This window comes from Diuraphis noxia, unplaced genomic scaffold (genome assembly GCF_037042655.1).
Source record: "Diuraphis noxia isolate RWA-SAM2 unplaced genomic scaffold, SU_Dnox_SAM2 contig0003, whole genome shotgun sequence".
NCBI lineage: Eukaryota > Metazoa > Arthropoda > Insecta > Hemiptera > Aphididae > Diuraphis > Diuraphis noxia.
In genome coordinates this window covers 45,186,527-45,212,096 of record NW_028301713.1, presented here as the reverse complement: position 1 = coordinate 45,212,096, position 25,570 = coordinate 45,186,527, and the positions used below count along the sequence as shown (strand labels likewise).

The following is a 25,570-nucleotide window of genomic DNA, read 5'->3' as shown; positions in this document are numbered from 1 at the left end:
TTCTTATGATATAAACTTCATGATGCACAGTTAATTTGTTTTTTATTTAAAATACAACAGTTATAAGTTATTTGATTAACTTATGGAGTTTAAACAGTATTTCAATCTTTGGAAAAAATATTATTTAAATAATAATAACTTTAATCCAAAGAAGTAAAAACCATTTATTACAGTTGAACGATAATCAAATTGGATAAATATCTATTATTAATCAAATCCAAACGTGAGTTAATACAACATTAGCATTAATATTATATTCTAATTTAATATAATTTTAGTTTAAACTTTATGGTAATATATAGTTTAGTTATTTATTTATAATACGCAAATTTAGACACATAAAGTTATGCGTATAGTATACAGAGTGTCCCACAAAGATCTGATAAATGAAATAACATTTGTTCTAATCAATATTTAAAAAAAATTTCTTTTAAATATAATTCATAGACACTTGCGCTACATTTTTAGAATACATTTTTTATTTTTTAATACTGAAAATAAAAAACTTAAAAATTGATAAAATTTTTTTTCGAAATATTCAATATTATAGCCAATTTGTAAATCTGATTTTTAGAAAAATTTATATGGTAAAAACACTTATTTAAGTCAAATGGCTGATTTTTTACAATTTTTTTAAATATCAATATTTTCGTAAATAAATTATAGTTAATTATAGTAATTTATAGTTTATACATCACATATTATTAAAATAAATGCAATAAAAAAAATTATTATATTTTAAAATGCACCTATTTAAAAAATTTTCTTATAAAATATTTTTAAAAAACTTTATATTATTTGAAATTAAAATGTTTCTAATATAAACTAGATCGTAATTTACTTAACGAAAATATTGATATTTAAAAAAATTGTAAAAAATCAGCCATTTGACTTAAATAAGTGTTTTTACCATATAATTTTTTTCTAAAAATCAGATTTACAAATTGGCTATATTGAATATTCTGAAAAAAATTTTTATCAATTTTTAAGTTTTTTATTTTCAGTATTAAAAAATGTATTCTAAAAATGTAGCGCAAGTGTCTATGGATTATATTTTAAAAAAATGTTTAAAAAATATTGATTAGAACAAAAGTTATTTAATTTGTCAGAATGTCAGATCTCTTTGGGACACCCTGTATACCTAGGTAAACTCATTTACTATTTAAGAAGTGTTATTGTAGGTATTTATTTGAGTTCATTCTTCACCAATAAAATACATTTTTTATACATTTCTTTCTTTATTATATTAATATAAATGAAAAAATTACTTTTCAAAGTAAAACTAATTCTATTTTCAAATTAAGTGGTTCGATTTGCCTGTATTCATCTTATAACATTGAATTAATTGAAAATTATAATAATAAGAATGAGCCTAATGTTAATTTTAATATTACATTTAATATACCTAATTATAATAACCATCTAAATTGGAAATAGAAAATACTTCAATAAACGGGTTTTAAAATTTCTCAGTGATTCAAAAAAAAAAAAAAAAAGTAAAACATCCTTTAAAGAGAAGTAGGTATGAACTATAAAAAATTATAAAAAACAATGTTTATTATTTCATTCTATAGTGAAAAGGGTACCTATTATAAACTAACTAGTAAAATTATCAACATATCTTAGAACTATAACATTTTTTTATGGTATAAAGTATAGCATTTTTTAAATTAATCAACTTATTGATTTACCTTCGTAAAATATTATTACCACTAGAACATCAGCTTGAAAAAAAAACGTTCTCGCCCTTAAAATTGACCTATCGCAGGAATCCTACAACTTATTATTTCCCTTAATCGTAAATCACAGGACAACTTCTTAATTTTTTTCTTGCTCTTGCATCAGTTATTAAGTATATAATCACAACATTTATAAAACTTTTAAGTCAGAATAAAAATTATAATCGATATGTTCTCAATAGCCTTCTAGACTATCCGTCACTACTGAAGTTCTAAATCTCACTTTTAAACATCGAATGCTAGCAAATTACATTACATGCCTCATATAGTCATATGTTTATGTTCATGGAATGGTTTACGCATAATTGTATGTAAAAAATAACAACAAGATCGTTGAAACGGTAACATACTTAGAAATTTTGAGTATTAACAAATTATACAACTTATCCATATTATACTTAACGATTTGTCAGAGTTGGGTCCCGTTGGGTTAATCAAAGAGCCATCTGGACATCAAAAAATTAACTCGTTTTGGATACAGCCTATTTCCGACAAATTTAATCAAATTATAAATATTTTACATTATGTACTGATGTAAAATGTATTTATTTATTCATATAATATTTAAAGACACGAATTTTACACCATGATAAAAATCAATTTTAATTTTAACAATATAATAGGTAATTATAATATAAATTTGTTTAGATCGGAGTTTATATTACGAGTTTTTTATAATAATTATGAATAATACATAATTGCTTGTTGTAAGGTCAATTTTATTAACTATACTAATTAAAATAACTTAAATAAACAAAATACAAATGATAATATTAGGTATATATTGTAACGTAATGACTGATTGATAAAATCACACTGTGATAATTTTTATTCGATAATTTGACATAGCAAAATCCAATAACAGAAGTACCTACACCGTACAATATAACACAACTGGTATAAAACTTTATTTTAGTCTGTCTACGCAATGATATACAAAACTTTAAAATCTATAGACGTATAAAAATAACTTTTCTATGATTTACAACTAACAGATGTTATAACGTATAATGTGTCTTATTTAAAATGAATAAATTAAACCAAGCCTTTAATGTAAAATACTTACATAGGTAGGTAAATTTGACAGAAATAAGCTGTCGGAAAAAAGTAAAAAACACATCTTTATGTATTGGTGCAAATTAGTAATTCCCAAAGTACATCACAAACTACACTAGTTGGGTTTTTAATATTTATTGGTAAATACTATCATACCATAATACCATTATTTTTCTTCTTATTATTATTATCATTATTAATCGTTTTATTTATTATAGTGATTATGAATACGGGTGACTTCACCCGTAATTTAAATTGTTAAATTGATCAGTTGTTTGAATGTTGATGTTGATTAATGTTTTATAAAAATCCAACCAAGAAATGTCATTTTTCATTTTTAACCACTGTTACATTTTAAGCCCATTAAGATGTTGAATTTAAGAGAAAACCCTTAACTTTCAACAATAATATGAAAACAATGTAAAATAATTTACGGACAAAATAACATTACAACATTTATACCTACCTAAATAATAATAATTTACATTTTCCTGGAACACGTACACCAAACGTTACCAGTTGACTGATATTATTATTTCATAGTTTATTATATAAACATTATAACACACAATAATATGTATATAAATATGAAATTTACACGTAAAAATGTATTTTTGCCAATTTTGAAAAATCTTATTTTGTACATGGTGAAATTATATATTAATCTATCTATGCTCAGAATTTCAAGTCAACAACTCTAATAAATTCGGCTCTGCGTTGATTATGAATCAGGAGAAAACTTTCTTATATATATATAATCAAATACATTTCTACCAATACAAAAGTGATTTTTTTTAGACAATATATTATATTTATTTATGTTATAATATGTTAACATGTATTTTTTTTTTTGGTATTGTAACTAAATATTATGTATCATATCATAATATTTATAAAATTCGAATAATCAAAATTTGTAATGGTAAAGAAACTACACAAAATTAACTGTATAAAATACATTTTTTCTATCCATGCCTTAATTCTAAATACATTTTAATTTATAGATAGACCGTTAAAAATTTAGTATATATTTATTTATTTCAAATATATGGACAATACATCCTATTTACAATACCTATGGTAATATATAACGTAATTACAAAATAAATAATGGCATACTTAGTTGGTCCTGGACAGATTTTGAACTGGATTTAACAATTTAAATGGTACATAGAGGACTACTAATTATAGTCGAAAACAAATTTATTGCATTTATTTTTTTATTTATTTAATTTATTAATTTTTTTTTTTAATTTTTTTTGCGGAAATTAAAAGGTTGGCAGGACTGTTGACACAGACAAACGCATATTAAATAGTATGCTGGGACAATCTCCAAGCCATATGTGCTTACATTATAAAATTTCAATAGTTAATAAAGGAGTCTATCTCCTCTTAGTGCCCTTCACATTATATAAGTATTTTAACTAATTTTGATTTCTACCAGTTTGCTTTTCCACAACCTCGAATTTGTAAGCGCAATACCTAAAATAATGCGGGGCCCAACTATCACACCTATTATGTCTAAAATAATCTCCGACCAAACTAATTTAAAAAAATATGAATTCAGGACCAAATTCAGATGCAACTGCACGGCTGCAAGTTTATGTCTAATGATACCTTCTATAGTGGATTGAATTTAATACGCCGAACCTTATTATGATATTTGAATATTTTGAAAAATTTTTCATTAATAACGTTACAAAAGTAAATTGTATACAAATATGCAATTAGTATTATTGTATTAATCCTTTCTGCATTGCATAATATAAGCATAAAACATTTAAGCTATTTCCTTGTTGACCGAATAGGTACAATCAATAAAATTATGCACAAAAATAAAAATAAAAACTAGTTTGCCGCATTGTAAACACGGAGTCAGCGCCAGGTCTAGTAAATGATCTTCTATTAAATATTTTTTTTCTTAATGTTTTTTAATTCATTGTTTAATCAAATAATCAAATAATACAGTGGTAAGAATAAAACATACAAGATACGAATATGCGTTAGTGTGCACGAGGAAAATATTTTAATGATAATGCGTATATGCGCCAATAGTACCTACTGAAAGTTCCCCTCCTCTTAAAAAAAAAGTTTCATAAATTACACGGGTAATTTTATTTTTATGATTTATGCTACCTGCCCATTTAAAGTTTAATATTGGAACTATGATGGTGTAAAACGTTATTTATTGTGATTCATTAGACAAATTACGACGATATGAACACAATATTAATACTTGACTTGTAATAAGCTACTTAAGAACTATTGTTATAACATACACATGGCCATATAGTATGTTACTTACCAATTATTGTTTTCTTTAATACCTTCCTATTAATCGATTATAATTATAATAGTCAAATACCGTACGTGTTCTACGTTACTAATAATATAATATTCATCAATCAAAATTATCGACTTGACTGATGCGTATTAGTCTCCACTACAATATGATGTCTAAGTCCATTTATGACATACTACAATTATCCAGAGACCTTGAATTAAAATACATGTGTCGTAGTTTTTTCAATCCATAAAATTTCAAATAAATACTTCATAACATATACAATTATTCTAGTCAGCTATATTATGTGATATTATTGAATTCGTGTACCTACTATTAATCGTATTAGCTAAAGATATTTTGTGTTGTTATTTAAGGTGTTTTCTATTGTATCTTTTATGTTGAACAAACGATACAATGTTACGATATTAAAAAATATTATATTGATATTTTGATCATAATAATATACTACCTATATGGCTATATAATATGTTATGACAGTTAATTTTTCCACATAAAGCCACACTATTAATTGTGATAGTAGGTAAACAAAACCAGTATCAAATTGTTAAATATATGTAATCAGGTGTTATGTTATAGTTTGATAAGTATACCTACTTTGAAAAAATAAAATTGTCATATTTTGATATTTTGATAATATTAACCAAATACCTTAGTATTACAGAGTCATACAATATAATACGAGTATCTATATTTTAAACATAATTTTATATTAACATAAAATCATTGAAATTATACACTGCAGTAATTTGATATTAATATTTTTGATAAAAATATTAGATAAATAAAAATGTTTTCATTATTATTTATTAGATATTATAGATGATTTAGATTTATTTACTTTCCTCTTAGTATTGAATACTACATAACTACCAATAATATATCAAATCAAGTTATAATTTTCACATTTACTTTACTAAGCTTCTTAAGAATATAATGTAGTAATTAGTAAACAAATGTTTTACATGTCTACATTACAATTTGTTTCACTTAAAAAAAATAACAACGTTATAATATGACAATGCATAATTTGTTATCTTATTGCATATATATATTGAGCTGTGTCATTTATAGCACTATAAATTTTATAAGTACCTATACCTATGACTGTTAATTATTTATTCCGAGTGTTTAATTAATTATTAGTATACATGTAGGTACCCACTTAAATTTTGATAAGATTTGATCGTACTCAATGAAATTTTAAATTTCAATCAGTTTTTAGGCTGTAAAAACTACTAAAAAAAAATTATTTAAGCTACTTTTTTTTTTTTATTGATCTGAAATATACATCGACAACTAGGCCATTAGTACACAAATTTTTGATTAAATTGTTAGTATTTTAGTATTTACATGATTACATTAAATTAATTTGTACAGTTCTGTTTTTTTTTAAGAATAAGATTATAAGCTTTTAACGTCCTGTGGGTTTGGTCCTAATGCTTGACAAATTTATTCTGAGATGTGGGATCGATTTCAATACTGGTTATATTTTTGACATTCTGTAATGATGTGGTTGACCGTTAAAAGTACATTGCACGAATCTATTTAAGTTTTTGATGAACACGCTTGTGTTATTTTTGTAATTTATTTTATCTGAGTTTTATAGTATGGAACTCTTTTAGAATGAGTTACAAAACCTAATTTTGGGTTTGAATGTAAACTAATAATATATAATGAAATAAATTTCATTTGTTAGAATTATAAATATTTATAAAAAAAAAAATTTTACCACTAATAAACAAATTATACGTAATTATATTACGTATATTACTGATACTGATATTTACTGGACTCTGATGAAACCCTCGTTCCTTGTTTTGTATAATTATTTCCACCAAACCATTCAGCCTTGGAATATGTCCTTACTATTTATTATCATATTTGTATTAACGTGTTTACATTATAGACTTTTTTTATATAGATTTATGAACAATGTGGTTGGAATATATTTGGATAGCATTAACTGCTATAGCTGCAATATCGAACAATAGTGTATCTCATGCTCAGAGTCAAAACACTAATGAAACCAAAATAACAAATCTTAGAAATGATAAGGTTCAGAAATTACACGATACTCCATACACAGAAAATATTACAAAAATTATAAATAATGGAAACAAAATTAATACCCAAACATTATTTGGAGATATTATTGCGAATAGTATGAACAACTTCTTACCTTTTTCTAACGTCAATGAAAATTGTACTAGAGATGGACAACAATACATGAATAATTTAAATAACCAAACATTATGGGCTGTTAAAAGTAAGTAAATAAAAAGTTTATTATGTTTTATTATTGTTACTAAATAATAGTTACATTTTTATTTATTTTGTTTAACGAAAAATAACCGTTAAACCGCATTACACTAATTTCCTTTAACAGGATGATACCTACACCCGCGGTGTAGTTGTCTCCGGCTTACAAATGTATAAACAATTGTTTTGCTTTGGATAGAAACATTTGAGCTTAGTGACAATTCAGACTTTAAACTTATATATAATATAGTCGAGAAAATTATTTGTTAAATATCGTTCTTATTTTTTTTTTTATATCACTTATACAAAAAAAATCTTATTGTTTCAAAATCTATTATTTCATATTTTTTCAAACTTGAATAACTTTTTTGTACCTAGTTCTGATATCGAACAAATAAAATCAATATTCTACAATTAAATTTATCCTTTTTAGGTGGTGAAAATGTTGTTTCTCAAATATGACTTTAGTAGTCTTCCCGTTTTATTCCCGCGCGAAATAGTTTTTTCTATGTTTCACATTAGTAGGACAGAGATAACACATGTAGGTTAAGCGTCCTCTACTCGTAAGACTTATCTCAATACAATTTACAACGTTACTATGGAAAAATAACTTAGATAAAAATGAAAAAAATCAACTTTTTTGTATAAAAAAAATACAATAATCGTAATAATTACAATCTTTGACTATTTCTTAGAAAATAATTTTGATAAACCAAGGTTTTACTAGTTTAATTAATTTAAGTTTGTATAGATAACGTATATTTAAAAATAATCAAATTTTCAATAGATTATGGTACACACATACAACATAATATAAAAATATACTTAACGATTTTATATTGTTTTCTGATTAACAAATATTGATAAAACTAATTAAAAAGGGAACGTTGTGACTGAATTTAAACTTAAATTGTCTATCCTATAAAATTAAGTTTATATATTTTTAGATTTTTTTGTTCCAGTTTGAACTACTCGTGAAGATCCTATAGTATTAAGTTTTAAAATTTCAACTTTACAAATTGGACACTTAATACATTTTTAACTAGAAAATAATTTGTACTAATTTTGTCAAAATTTAAACTTCAAAAGCTAAGAAAAAAGAACATGTTTTTTTATCTTAAATCGTGCAATAAGTCTTCAAAAATATCTATCTATTCAACACACCATTTTAGAAATAATTTTATACTTATAAAAACAGTAATTTATTTTATGTTTCATACTCTAGGAATTTAAAATATAAGTACGTAATTATTATTAGAGTGATTTATAAAATTATATAATTTATACATTGCATTAAATTAGTTATTTTTTCTCATGGAGACCGTTATATTACTGTTACCGCTATATTTGTTACCTATACAAATATATTTACGGCGAATTTCCAAAATATTATATATAAATAAATAATATTGTTCATTACTTGTCGGATAGATGATTATAGGTAAAACGAGATTTATGTAAATAATACTATTTATTGTTTCATATTTAAATATTAAGCGTTAGAATGTATTAATGCACAAATATATAGAAAGTCTTGTTTCTTAATTAATAATAATGTTTTTGAATACCTTCTACCTATTACCTAATACCTATTATTTAGACTTAATGCATTTTTATTCTATATACAATTCAATTTAACTTTTTTTTTGATTGATTGATTGATTTTCATATTATGTATAATTTTAAACTCATATATTTTATATATTTGTAAATTTTGAAGGAACTTTGTAATATTAAGATATTATTTAAGAACACGAGCAATATTCTAACTTGAACAAACAGTAGAGAGAACACTTAGAGGCAGGGATCGAAACCGATTAGAACTGCGGTTTTTTCATTATTGAACACCGGAACAGGAACCGACATCAAAAGCTTTAAAACACCGGTTAAAAAAACCATAACTGAAACCTGAGGCCTTTAAAAAACCGTTTATAAAACCCAAATCGAAACCATAGAATTGAAAACCCGTTCTTCATCAGTTCTTGAAAAACCGATTAAAATTTAAAATCAATATCGGTTTCTTCAAATTTTATAAAGTTAATTATATTATTTATAATTCTAGTTAAAACGAGTATTTTTATTCGAAGAAAACAATATAATGTTGGAATTTATTAATAAAAATCCCGATGCTCTTAAGTAATCACTAATCAGTATTACGAAATATTAATATCTATTGGTAATACGAATATTGTTCTATTTATATTTTATATTATTCCTATACTTATTGTATTGGTTCTAAATTAAAATATAATATACCTAACTACTATTATTTTGTCCGCCCCTATGCGGTTATACATGTTTGTAATCACTAATCAGTATTTTTGTTATATTATATTAATTATAATGTTATTATTTATTGCCTATTGAGTATTGGTAATAAAAAGACACATGTTATTAAAAAATAGAAATATGTAAATTTCTAACAATCTCTTGGATTAACAATGTGTGTTAAACGTGTATTTATACCTTTTTAAATAACAGAATTGTCAATACTCCAATAACCTTTTTTAGCAACTATCCATTTAAATTTAAATTTAATATTTTGTTCAAATATCATAAGCATAACATGAGATGAGATTTAACATGACATATCATGAGATTTATTATACTGTAGGTAGTCTGTAATATAATGCAATATTATTGTGAATTACAATTAAATATTAATATAATGTAATCGAATAATGATCTATCTATAATATGTTGTATGCAAAAGCAGGTAGGAACCTACTACCTACGTTGTTGAGAACACGAAATTAGTTCTGTTGTTCATAACTTGGCATATTGTATGTAAATTCTACACAAAGTGTACAAATCGGATACCTATATTTTAATTTTTAGGGCTTTAGGCTCAGCCCTTAATAGTTAATAGATAGATAATAAAAATTGGGTCAACGGTTTTTAGATGTAGGAAAATATAATAAAAATTTAAAACACCGTTCCAAAAACCAAAACCAAACATTTTCAAAAACCGTTCTTGAAACCGATAAATTTTTTTAAAAACCTTTTTTGAAACCGAAACCAAAACCAAAAAGTTTGAAAAACCGATCTTAAAACCTAAACCAAAACCAGAAAATTTAGAAAACCGTTCTCAAAAACCGAAACCGAAACCGTTAAAATATGAAATGGTTTCGATCCCTGCTTAGAGGTATATTGGTCTCTGTGAAATTCATTTTAGAATATTTGGTATATGTTTGAATGAAATATTATAATCATAAATGTTTTATTATAATGTACATTATTCACCAACGTATAATATTTTTTCTCATTAACAATATTGTATATTTATTTTATCATAAGGCATTGGGTAAATAATTATTAAATAAAAATTGTTTAGTCACGATAACGTATATTAAAATGTCCATTACTTAATGACTTAAAATGATAATGTTAGCCATACATACATACCTTGTAATTTGTAATATTGTGTGTAACGTATAGATAATTTAACTTTAATAAGCTTGTCAATGAATATTCCTTAATTTAAAATGTGTGTGTATCATGCATATAACATTATGTTATATTTATCTAAATAAAATATTATCGCCAAGTAAAGTTAAATATTAGTTATGATAGTAAGTTAAGTACCTACTACCCTATCCTAAAATATATTCTTTTTAAATTTGTTATAATATAGAAACAATTCAATTACCTACATACGAAGACACTAAATTTTACTTAACATAATAGTATACTTAATATACCTCTTATTAAGGACACGCATTTTAGAATATTATTAAATTTGTTTTTATAATTTTTTTTTATGTATTATATTTACAATAATATATAATATATATTGATATTATTATCTATGGCCTATGCGTTGTACAATATTACCGCAATCAATCATTTCAGGCCTACTTTTATGTTTTATAAATTGAAATTATAAAAAATATTTAGTATCAGATATAACCATAATAATATACCACTATTGAATAGAAGAAAATAATATCCTTAATCACTTTGAATTTGAATAGTGTACAGCTCTTCGTCAAAATACCCTGGATTCATTGTATTCGGCGAAGTCGACGAATTGGGATACTTTGACCAATGCATGCGCGTTTCATCAAAACGACTTGGGATTTATGGAGCGTATGCCATAGCAAACATACGATTCCATCTTTCAACAGACAACGAACCTTCTGAACCGCTCAACCAACTCGACATAATCAAAGCGGACCAAGAGCGATTGAAAGTAATGTGATGACAATATTATAAATTATACTATGCATAGTGACTGCGCATGAAAATTACGAACTGCAACAACGGAAGTCGTAATATTTTAAAATTTTAATCGATTTCAGAGAGACGCGTCGGCAACAGTACCGAGAAACTTATTATGGGCGTTGTGTTTTCCGGACTCGTGTACCAACGAAGACATACGATTATCCGTCGATCGTGTGTTGAAATCAGCTTTCCAAACGCGCAATATTAGCGTAAATGTCGCAGTGCCGCCGTCAATGTATACATCTAAGAGTACGACGCTGAAGTACACAAATATAGTTTTCATCATCTAGTGAGTTAATCATCTAAATCCATACCTAGACATAGTGGTTGACTAAATTAAACCATTATGGCTATTTCCTCTTTCACGGTCGAATTAACTCTGAAAACATATCTTCCGATAATATAATATATTCATATATGAATCATATAAAATATATATGTTACCGTCAATGATGCAAATTAGTTATTAACGTAAATGCCTAACCAATATTAAAAATTCCTAACATTAGTAAGTAGTTGATATTGTCAATGCCTAGGCATTAACTGACAACATAGGCAAGGTTGTAAAATTCAAATATTTTGTTAACAAGTTTAAAACTATAACTAGGAACTTACTTTAATGTCTAATACTGATAGGCAATGTTGATAATTATGTTTAACGAAATACTTTAATTAGGCCAGAAATGTATAAATACAAGATAAATTATACATAACTAGTTAATAATTATTTATTTTCACAATTTGTTTTGTCGTGACACTTTGAATTACATAAAACATTTTTTTTTTTACATGCACATCTATTAGTTTTGCATTTGGTTTTGCAAATACATCTTGTATAGCCTTGTGATCCCGCGATTCCATATCCAGCAGCCTCACTAACCGTAATTTCTTTTACTCCGGCAGTCGCGATGGTTTTTTCATAATTCAATATATTTTCAGGACATGAAACCAGTTGTGCTCTAGTAAACCTATTTTTTAGCATACCGTACTCCGTACCTACATAGTAATTTATTTTAACAATTAGTTTTTATTGTACTTACATAATTTATACATATCAGCTCCATATGCAACAATGACCGCCAAAAGATTAAGGGGTGAGCCACATGCTCTATACACGTCAGGTATAGGTACTCTTACAGTAGTTCCTACTTGGAGTTCTGTTAACTTAGTATTAGAATACTTCATTATTTTTTGTGCCTGTTTTTGAAGGTTAGTTATGGCCCCTTGTCTCCCCTTGTCTATGATTATTAATTTGATCTTTGTTCGAATCTAATGCACACATTAAACAATTTGCAATAATTAATTACAAACTGTGCTATAATAATAATAATAAACATAATATAATAAAATATAATAATATATTATATTATTATAATATTATTATTATTAAATATTAATTAATCAACTATTGTGTTTTTGAATATTAGTTACCTATAATATCACGATTTCCTTGCTCTCCACTATCATCACCCTTAACGTCAAATTCTTCAGTGTTTTCATTTTGATTTTTAAATATATTTTCAACGTCTTCTTCCGATTCTAATTTAGAAATTTCATCGTAAGGAATATTTGTTGAGGCTAATCCGATTTTTGCAGGACAGCCAAACATGATTTCATAAGGAGAACGACCTATCCTAGAATTTTATTTATTTATTTTTATTTTTGACTTAATATTTTCATATGTTTAAAATAAATAATATTTTTTGTATAAATTACTTATGTTGATAATTAATTAAATAATAATAAAAGATTACTAACCTGAATTGAATGCTCGATTTTTTTGAAACTGGATAAACTTGAGAGCGGTTGGCCAATCTTTACTATTGTTATCTGTCATCCATGCAGCTAAGATTGTTTCAATATCTCTATTGGCACGTTCTACCAACCCTTGGCTCTGGCTATGTCGTGGTTTGCCATGTACAATTTTTACATTACTCCACATTTCATTAAGATTAGTGATAATTGAATTGACAAACTCTCGTCCGTTATCAGAATGCAAAATTGACGGTGCCCCCAAAAGTAGCATAAATATCTAATAAATTTATAGCAACTTCTTCAGCACGTTTTGACTTTAGAGGCCGTAATAATACAAATTTTGTAAGATGGTCTGGTAATTTATAATAAAACGATAATCATTATAACATTGTGATTGCATGCCGATTAGATCAATTTGTGCCCAAGAGTTAAAAGCTGAGTGCACAATAGGCTTTGAAACCAAACCCTTTTTCGGATTAGGTTGTTTTTATTGGCAATATGAACAGAAGCTTAAAAAAATCATAATCGATTCTTTGGTAACGTTACAATATTTATGTTTCAATTCAGCCACCATTCTATCTCTTCCCTCATGTCCAATTGCAATATGAGTAGCATATAGGACGTCGAATATTTCATCAACTTTCAAATAATAAAGAACTGTTCCATCTGATATGGGTGTAATTAATTTTTCTTTCCGAGCAATAGTCATAACATCGCACTTACGAACTAATCTGCAATCTTGTAGTCTTTTTTTTTTAATTTCGCACTTTTAACGGCCGATATTTTTTCGTCATACTGCACGGTAAACAAAAATGTATCAACTCCCTGAAATCGGTGTCAGAACAAAACGTTTACAGTAATGTTGCACTGGATGTGAAGTGAACGTGAACTGTGTACCTACAAGTCGGTCGACTTTGAAGGTAATTTCTATAGATGGATACTAGATACATGTTATCGCTATCTTAAGATAGTACTTAATAGGTACCTCGACATATTAGAGCAGAAAAGTACGTACTGATTATACCTTTTTTTTTTTTTTTTTTTTTGTGTGAAATCACGGCGCTACAGGGGGCACTTCACCCGTGTCGGGCCGTCCTTCCCCCTGCATCCGTATCGTTTATTTCTTTATAACAAATAATTACTTTTAGGACTGAGCTTCGCTCTACAATGCTAAGAGGGCTCTATCCCTCTAACTTCCGCTTTCAGCGCACAATAAAAATTAGCTTAACTAACAATTATTCGCTCTTCAGCTTGTCTTTCTCGTTCTTCAGTTTCTCTCGCCGATTGGATGTTTCTCGTGAATTCCTTCATCGCGTCCCACTTTGTTCTATTTTGCAACATGCAACTAACCAGCGTCTCCGGTTGTAGATCGTTGTTAAGCACCACTTCCAGTGCTCGCCGCTCTCTCCATCACCTGCCACACCGGAACAACACGTGTTCCGCATCGTCGACAGGTTCCCCACAATCGAGACAAGACTGTTCGTACTGATTATACCTAGATAAATCGATTTTACAACGCAAGAACATTTCTAATCCAACAAACAGATCAATTATTTTATATTTTTGTCAATTATGCCTGAAAAAGCCCGGAGTTATTGTCATTACCTAGGAGATATTTCTAAATGCATCATTGACTGATTATAACAGACATTAACGATATTTACTAGTCAAAATCGTGTACTGCCTAATTTTTTCGGAAATATCGTTATTGACTAGTCATTATCATTAATTCCTTAATTTACGTCTTTGCCGGTAACACATATATGTAATATTTTTTTTTATTATTGATAGTAACTGCATTGACGGCTAGGGTCATTGACTAGAAATTTAACATAATTTTTACATTATGAAATAAAATGTTACAATCAGTTGAAACAGATAATTTAAGTGATAAGAAAATTATTAGACATAAAATTAATACCTAGTATTATACATTATAGGTGAACACAATACACATTTATAACAATTATAATAGTCTATGGATTATGGATACATTTCTAAATAAATTATATTATGAAGTTCTGTATCCCTAAGAAACTTGAGAACATAAATGATTTTCAGCTATAAGTTGAGTTAAATTGTACTTGAGACTTTGTACTTTTCCTGATTTCAGTATTATTTTATATTATATAAGTATCAATTGATATAACTCGGTGTTATAAACTTTTTTATTATTATTTAAAGTTTTCCTGACAATGTCATCTAGCTTATTGATTACAATATTTTATTTATAAAATTTAAATTTGGTTATATCTTGAACATAAATTACTTGTTATTTCATAGTGTAGTAAAAAGAATAGTTATATGTGCAATAAACATTTTGTACGTATGTCACAATTTATGATTGTGACAAATAATATCATTAACCATTTATTCCGTATTTGAGATAGATATTATAATATTATATGAGGGATATTTTTTCGGAGTTAATTTGACTGAAGATATTTTGACCGGTCACTGACGGCAGACATTGTTTCATGTGTCATAGTGGAATATTCATCGTGGGCATTGCATTGATGATCGCCGGCACTTTATACGAATTATTTGCAGATCACTCGCAACCCGAAAAATCTACTTTTTTCGGTAAGCATGGATACGTGAATAATGGGAAAAAAGAATCATAAATATAGTTTTTAATTACTTTTAATTTTGTAAAATTTAATACAATTGACATCATTAATTTAACGTTCGATGTTTTAGGTAAATTTTTACACTCTTACTCGATGATTACAAATATGAGAAACTTAACAGAAAATCCAAAAACTAAAGACTTTGCTGTAACTAATGGGCTTAAAACGATGGGAATAATATCCGTGATAATTGGTCATAGAGTTGCTCTAAACTTAGGAATCCTATCCTTTGATTCAGAACACTCAGACCACGTATGGAAATAATACCATTTTTTTTCTTATAATTATTTTAAATTGATTTTACTATGTTTTATTTGATACAGGTTTTCACCGATTTTTGGTGGTCATTTCTAAAGTCTCCAATTGCAGTTGAGATATTTTTCATAATAAGCGGTTTTTTTACATATATCCTGATCGAAGAGCGTTTAAGAGGTGGAAAATCATTGAAATTCATTCATTTGATGATTTATCGAATAATCAGGTACCTACCTATATCGAATAAAATATGTATTACTTGCTAAAATCTTAACATAATTGTATTCCTAATATTAACGATAGTTTATTAGTTTAGGATAAGTTTAGAATTGTGAAAATTTATTAGGTATATATTATTATCTCGATAAGTTTAAGAAACGTATACCGCACAAAAGGTATTTGCTTATAAAATAATATGATGTAGGTTAGATTACCTACCTACACTTGTTGCTTATCAATTACGTTAAAAATATGGGCACTCGGGAATTAGATCAGTAAAATTTAACATTTTATAACAGGTAAACCCGGTAATTAGGACATTAAATCTTAAACGATTTTTTATTATTAAGTCTAGTAATATCAAGTCATTATATTTTAATAAAATACCACTTGCAGTATCAAAATATAATAAATTATCCAATATTAACTGATATAGAATTATCATAATAAATAGTTGTTAGACTCCAAATAATTGGGAGGAAAGCGAAGGCGAAGGCAAAGGCTAAGAAGAAATGGTATACATTTATACATTTGTGTGTAAAAGTAAATAATAATTAAACTAATTGGGTGTAACTAGTTTATATTTTATATTAATAAAAACAAAAAGTTAAAATTCTGTATAGATACTGTAAATTATAATTAATAAAATGTTATATAATATTTGTATATTTTTCAATAATATACGTGTAGGCCAATTCCTGAGTACCTTTTAAAAGTATAATACATTTCAATTGTGGACCAATACGCAGGAAATAAAATAAATTGATTATTGCATTTTGTATGCAAAGCGCCAAAGCAGGTAGGTAAAATGAAGCGCAATTATCGAACACCCAAAAATTTCAATTCAAAAATCCCCATGTATTTAATTGTTGAGCTCTCAATAAAAAAAAAATAAAAACAAAATACTTATTTTATTATAATGATACATTAATAGCCAATATAATGTCAATAGACAACATGCATTTACAATTATGTATTACATTGTAAAACTTAGTTTTCCATATTATTTTATTTTTAATAATCATTCTATAATAAGTATGTAATTTTAACATTTATAAAACATAAAATATGTATAATATGTTTTACTATTACATAATTTGAAAAATTAATAATAATTGTTCCTATTTTATAACTAATGGATGTTTTCAATATTATATTCATTTTATTATACATAGTTGTTTTGATTAATAACATCGTAGCACAATGATTCAAAATTCAAATACCAATCACAGTTCATATTATATGTAGGTACTAAAATTTGGGTTTAATCTTTCACTTATTTAACTATTTGTATGAATTTATTAATGATGATTAATAATTTATATTTTCTATGAACTGCGATTATAATAAATTGCATTTATACATTAAGACCAAAATAAAAATGGACTTAAAATACAATCTCATAGAATAATTATTTTATTTTATAACAACGTTAATTACTTTATTTTTTATCTAATGATGTTTGAATATAAAAGTAAAAACATCATTAAAAGTTAATAATAAACAATAATTATCCAAACTAAAAATTTAACACAATATTCTCATTAAAGCAGTAAATAGTAATACTTTCATCGATATTACAAATATACATAATGGATATATTTTTTATTGATCATGAGCCTGGTAACTATGGCCATTAGTTCTTTGTAGGGGAGAACGGTTGGATTATAACACGTAATGTGGCAATGATTTTGTTGCTAAGAATCCCGGGTGATCACCCATCCGGTAAAGTGCTGGTCGATACGTACACTCAAGAGAGCGTACGCAACTGAGTGTGAACACTCCACCACACCAAGTCACAAATTAGTTTAACTTTATTTTTGAATCAATATACAATAAATTTGTTTTGATTCTAATGAAGTTGGTTATGAATTAAAATTGTCATTTTTTTTATATTTAATATTTGTAGAAATAAGAATACAATAAAATGAGTACCTATTTATTTTATTTTTAGAATTTTCCCAACGTATATTACTGTTATTGTGATATTTGCATTTGTTTTACCTTATATGGGTGATGGCCCACTGTGGAAACTTATTGTTTACCCTGAAGCTGAGTTTTGCCGGAAAAACTGGTGGACTAATCTATTGTTTATAAACAACTACGTAAATTCAAACGAAATGGTAATTATTTTATTTTTTATTCATAAAGTAATTTCTTATCTAATTTTAACTGTATATTTTAATTATTTATTTCATTTTAATGTTTCTATGAATTGTTTTTCTTTAAAGAAAACTATATTTTTGTAAATTTGTAACCTACAAATTTTGATTATTATTACGATTGGTTATTTTTATGAAACCATCATGAAAACGATATATGTAATACATACATACTATTATATATATATAAACAGTGTTTTAGTAAGCATTTTTACCTTTTTTTTTTTTTAATTCCATTGTGCAGTTATTCAAAATTTGATTTTTGAAATTTACTTAAAGAACATATTCTCTGATCCTTGAGATGTTTTGTACTTTACTTAAAGAATGTTTCTTGCAGATACAAATTTCATTTTTTGAATAAAATACACTCTTTACACGGTAAATTATTTAGAAAATAATTATTTTGAAAATTTGGACGTATCAAAACCAAATTTTAACGAATAGTTTTTGAGTAATTTAGCTTAGTTTATTCAGCGTAATAATCCATGATAACGAATTTGGAAGATGTGGAAGCTATGGTGATGTTTTTGATGACTTTTTTAATTGAATACGATTAAGCACGCTTTGTATAAAAAAATCAGATAATAATTTAATATGGTTAGTATTAATAATGTACTTAAGATTTTCAATTGATAATAACATCTATTGGTTGAGAAGTTGAGGTACATATAGTATAGCTAAAAAAAAATTATCATTACATAATTTGTTATAAAAATATGGATATAACCACCAAATTGATATTATTTGCGTTACAAAATCTTTAATCAATTTCAGTCACAAATATGTAAAATATAAAAGATAAAAATTCAATATATTCTATAAGATGCAAATACACACTTTAAACCTTTCATTAGATTTAATTGTTATATGAATCCAAAATCTATTAAATCTCTATGTTTTGCTTTAATAACAACGAACAACTTATTGCCTTATTAAATTATTAACATTTCAATGAATACGTTTTTGATTTGATTTTACCATTTTAACCTTGGCTAGTTGGCAGTAACTTATTTAATACTTGTAGCATTTAAAACATTCATTGGTTTGATTTACATTTTTATAAAAGAAAAATTATTATTCTACACATTATCTTAGGTGGTATTGTGAATAGAGCTTAATTTCAGATTTAATTTATTTTAATAATTTATTGAAGAATAAATTTAAATCCCTCCTACGTTTCGTCAAATTGAAGTTTTAAATATAACCAGCTGTATAAATTAATATTGTAAAATATCTGCACATGATACACACACACAGACACCTAATATGTGTCCCTGTACGCATGTCTGCTTCCGATACACTTAAATGCATTGTTTGATAAACTAAACCATGGTAATACCGTACAGTTGAATTGTATGGTATATTGTGATATAAAACAAGCCAAACAAGATTTTGTCATTACATCACATTTTCAATCATAATTATTGCAACTAACTATTGGCTACTAAGAATATTTTCAATTTTCAATCACTTATTAATGTACCTTGATGGACAAACACCGGAAGCTATTTACTTTTCACTTATTAGCCTTAAGGTCTAACGAGTGACAAGAAATGCACGTTATATTTTATTATGAATTTAAATTTTAAAAATACACAATACCTATTTGTTTTTTTAACGTGACATTTTGAAACCAACTTAAGTATAAAAAGACGTAGAGCAATATATACATATAATATTCATATCAAATAAAATATTTAAATTGTAGGAATATTTTATAATCCAAAAAAGTTAACACTTATTCAGAATTACTTTAATATTATTTAGTATATTATAATATTATTATATAGCTTTACAATTATATGTGACTAACTATACTAAAAATTTAAAGCATTAAATTGTCTAAGACTTATTTTAATATTATGAATTAATTTAGTAATTAAATCGACAACCTACCTACTATACACCTATTATACCAGAAAGTATATCAATTAGTTTGAAAGTGAATAATGTAGTTTTATAACTTACTCTAATAATTACCTTCATTTTTCAAGTTCGACTAGAATCATATTTTATGATGATGTATGATAACCTAACTATTCTATATTATAGTATTTTGCATTCATACATATTATTATTGTCATTGAGCCGTCAACTAATTCAACATATTACAGTCATGCAGACATTATAGTGCAGTTCGGGAAAAATAATTTTAGAATTACTCTATTATAAAATAATAACTTATTTAATTATTTAAATAGTTAATTATTTATTTTAGGAGATAAACAGATTAAATAAGTCATAAGAATAATATATTAATATATGTTTTATACAAACATAATACAAATTATTGTGGATAATCCATAGAAACTAATGATTTTAACTTTACCACATTTAAACTCGTGTTCCTCTATGTATAATAATATAATAAATATATTTTTTTAGTTCCTGCATTAGTATAGGTATGTGTATTATAATAATTTAATGATATAATTTTCAGTGTATGATACACGCGTGGTACTTGGCATGTGACATGCATTTTTTCATAATTGGAGTTTTCTTGACCTATATTGTGTGGAGATGGGATAAAGCCGGTGTTTGTATTTATGGCGTTCTCTTCGCTGTATCTATTTACATACCAGCAAAATCAATTAACGACGATAAACAATGGGGAGTAATGCCATACTTCTATGGGTAAACAATATTATGTCAATTTCACTTGAAACAATTGTGTGAAAGCTAATTACCTTTGCATTTGTTCCTCGAAATTTTTATAGAAAGCAATCATAAATAAATTTGCTTTTATAAATATATTATAGTTAAATAAAATATCAATGAAGTTAGACAAACTATTTTTCCATTAATATATGCAGATTGTCATAAAACAATTGCATGCTCCCACGTGTTTTTTTATTATTATTATTATTATTATTATAGCTTTAAGTTACAACTACTATAGTTCAACAATTATATAATAGAAGAGAACAATATAAATGCAATTAAAGCATAATATAGATTTTATATAATAAAGCCAACATCCAAAATAAACTACTCCCACGTGTTAAAACGATGTTTCTTAACCATTTCATTATATTATTTTCATTTTCAATTTAAATATACGTTAGCACGTTACTGTTAGCATAGTAATTATTAACTGCATGTATACATAAAATGCATACTATACTTAAATCTACGTCTTATCAATATTATTATTAAAAGCATAAGTAATTTAATTTTCATAAACTTGTTTGTTTTAAATTGAAAATAACTCTTTAAATTATGATTTTAGTAATATTAAAAATATCAGAACAACTGAACATTTTCAAAGAATTTACATAAAGAGTCATAACAGGATCACAACATACCTTATTGGTCTCGCAGCCGCATACATATACTTACGTATCAAACAATCCAAATTAAAATTTTCAGTGGTGAGTAATAAAAATAGAATAATAATACATGTTGTTTAAATCAATTTACTTGTATAGTTGTATGATAAATGTTGTCTTTTATTTAGAAAAATAGAACAATAGGGTTTATGATATGCGTATTGTTACATATCGTCTGTTATATTGTGACCGGCTACTTATATTTACCGGGACTTGCATACAATCCATTGAATCATATAATTTACTTCACGTTCCAGAGAATTATATATTCATTGACGATATCGTACTTGCTAGTCGTCAGCTCATTGTCTAATTTTGGTAAATATAAATTAATATTTTATTTTTTAAGAAGATACTACACCTGCATACCTACGTAGTCACGGTTTATAAACTTGACAAATTTCACGTTCAAAATAATACATTCTTACTCTATTATAAAATTCAATAAAATCATCCAAGATGCATTAGATAATTATCTTATACCTTTAAATTTTACCATGACCCAATTCCATCTAAATTAAAAAATAACATATTAAAATGGATTATCATTTAATGTATTATTTTCTATGTTTAGCATTATCTAACATTCGTGTGTGATATCCAAAACTAAAGATATTGAAGGCATAACTAAACGGTACAAAAAAAAAATAGTAATAGTAATAATAATAATAATTCCATTAGTATTATTCTAAAATATAAACATATTGACGTAAAATCACATTAAAAACTACTGATATTGTGACACACAAGATACAACATTGTTGCAAGTTTGCAACACGATTACATATTTTCGAAAACAATTTTTTTTAGACCCTTGACGACATGGGCTATTCAGCTAACACAAAAAATAAAACTAGGTATTGCAAAATATTAATACCTATACCTATAAAAAAAAAATTTAATTTAAATTTTGGTCTTAAGTTGGAATTAGGTAATGTTGGGTATGGACTGGGGGTGATTGTTAAACATTTCTGCAAGTGATTCAGGTAGGTTGTAATTTTTTCTGTTAATGTGGAATATTCTGCACTTGGTGATGATGTATTTGATGGTGATTGGAACGCTTCAGGCTGTACATATCGTGCAATCTTCTTTGGCCATTAGAAAGCTGTGAGATATTTGCATGTGTCCTATTCAAAGTCTGATTAAAATTGCTTCAAACTTTCTGGGTGTTTCTGAAGGGAATGTCTATTTGTTGGTGTTGTGTTTAATGTGATTTTGTTTGGTTGAGTATGAGATTCTATTCCTGGTACGATAATTGTTGACATTTATTTGTTATTAGCATTTGCATATCTCTGGGTGATTTAATATGAATGAACGATAAGAGTGGAGAGGTGAATACGAAAACAAACAATTAAAATATGTCTTGTATAGTGATAACTTATAAATAAAATATTTTTAGATAGGTATGTTAAAAATTCAGATTATTTAAATAATCAATTTAAACACGGGACGAATAATATGCAATAGAATGAATGTTCATCTCACTTTGATTTCATATCTTCTTATATCTATCTAGTGAATTTGTATTTATGTTACTATACATATATAGAATAATAACAATAGTATTTAGCAATAGTCCCTTAAAATAATATATGTCATTCAAATTAATAAATATTTTAATACATTTATTAAATAACTTCAAATACAAGTTTACGTACAATAATATCATGAAGAATTTTTCCAAAGATAGAGTTTATATTTAATTTTAATTCAGTAATATAGCCCCATTGATTATAAATAATTTTAACTAATAATCAATGCAAAATTTGTATTATATTTACGTAGTACCTAATTGTTTCCCTTCTATCGTCTATTCGTCTCGTAAAATTATTTCAATTTAAACAAGTTAAACAATATAGAATAATATTATAGTAATTATTTCAATGTTTTAATAGAATAGTTGCAGAATAAAATGTATTCTATAGTGAAAAAAATATTGTTCCCTTTTCTAAGATACTGAAAGACAAAATTACTTTTCACGAATTCACTACATACCCTAGCCTACTTGTCACTTAAGAATTCTGCGTAATTCGAAAAACCTACACAACAAATAAGATCATTCATATTATTAAACTGTATACCTACATCATGGAACCACTACTAATTTAATCATACTCTTAGAATTTTCATAAACTATTAAATTCCAATACCCAAACTTACCAAAAAACACATAACAGATAAAAATGCGGATTAATTGATTATCTTAAAATCATTGTAACGTGACAAAAAATGTATTAATATTTCGATTTTTTTAATTATTTAGAATTATATACATATAAATAAATATAATGCCAAGTTTCTAATATAATTAATCCTGATAATCATTTATATATATATCTCAATATAATATTTTATAATATTTGTGAATTTTAATTAAATAATTTGTATTATGCAACGTGTCTCAGATAAAGCTGCCGGTCGTAATCTACTACGCCAAAGTTGAAATGAGATTTTTCTGTAACAATCTTTGCCTGAAAAGTACAATCCACACTATTTATGTGGCTTCATTTTTTTTTTCTAATGAACTTATTGATTTATTAAAATTTATCAGTCACCATGAAGTAATCAACCAATATTTCTTTTCCTGGATATTCTCCATCTATCGGGAAATTTTGAGATACCTTATTTTCACGATATAATAAAACGCTCTTAATGGGTAACCATGTAGTTTTTTTTTACTGTGATGGTTGTTGTTACTTAAAGGAATCAAATTAGATAAATGTAAAAAACGCCTAATTTATTAACATCGGTTAAATTTATGACAGAACAAAAACTAGATTAAAAATAAACCCCATATCAAAATTTTACATTTGAAAAATGCTTTAATTTGAAATTAATTAAAACAAACATGTTTTCAAACAGGTTTTATCAGCAGTTTTATCGAGTGCAAACTTTTCGTCGTCATATCAAGACTATCCTATGTTCTGTATCTGACACATTTTATTGTTCAGTTACAAAGTATTGGTCAAATCCGCCAACCAAAATATGGAAACTTTTGGATATTGGTAAGCTTAAAAATTGTTTATACTGGACAATTTATCACTAAGCAGTAAACACAAATTAATTTATGATTTTTTTTTTTCTGAAAAAGTATTGGGAAATCAACGCCGATTTAATGACAGCTCTATCATACTCTATAATTTTTAATCTAATTGTTGAAGCACCATGCAGAAAAATATTCAAAGAACTTATCGGCATATTTATAAAAGGTATAATTGTTTGTTTTGTATATTAACTATGCATTGTTTACATTTGTTAATATTTACAAATGAAAATGTATTTTTTTAGCTGAAAAAGAATCGGACACTGCACGGTCATGATATTCAGGATAGAAATAATGTCTTTAAACTACAACTTAAATGCAGTTCTTGTATTTTTTAAAGAAGCTTAAAATAAGTATATAAACTAAATACATTTTCAATATTATTTTGTAACATCTCAGTAAATGTTTGAAGTGTCTATGTATCTACCTATTTTATCTATATGTATAAATTAGCGAGTTTATTTAAATTGAATACAAATATACAAATTAGTTTTACTTTAGTAACATTAAAGCTTTACATTCGCTGAATTAATATACTTCACGATATCACATCATTTTACTTTATTTAAATAAAAGCATATATTTTGACTA

The 25,570-nt window shown here is 25.8% G+C and overlaps 1 protein-coding gene across 1 annotated transcript; it reads left to right on the top strand.

Moving 5' to 3' along the window:
- Positions 1-25,570, top strand: LOC107164950 (nose resistant to fluoxetine protein 6-like). The gene is made up of 14 exons (XM_015512979.2): positions 1-223; positions 7,025-7,369; positions 11,337-11,554; positions 11,664-11,875; positions 15,830-15,924; positions 16,042-16,223; positions 16,295-16,452; positions 18,400-18,568; positions 21,048-21,241; positions 21,837-21,978; positions 22,065-22,254; positions 24,799-24,941; positions 25,028-25,145; positions 25,225-25,570. Exons 2-14 carry the CDS (start codon positions 7,036-7,038, stop codon positions 25,254-25,256), a joined length of 2,187 nt encoding a protein of 728 aa, XP_015368465.2. The 5' UTR covers positions 1-223; positions 7,025-7,035; the 3' UTR covers positions 25,257-25,570.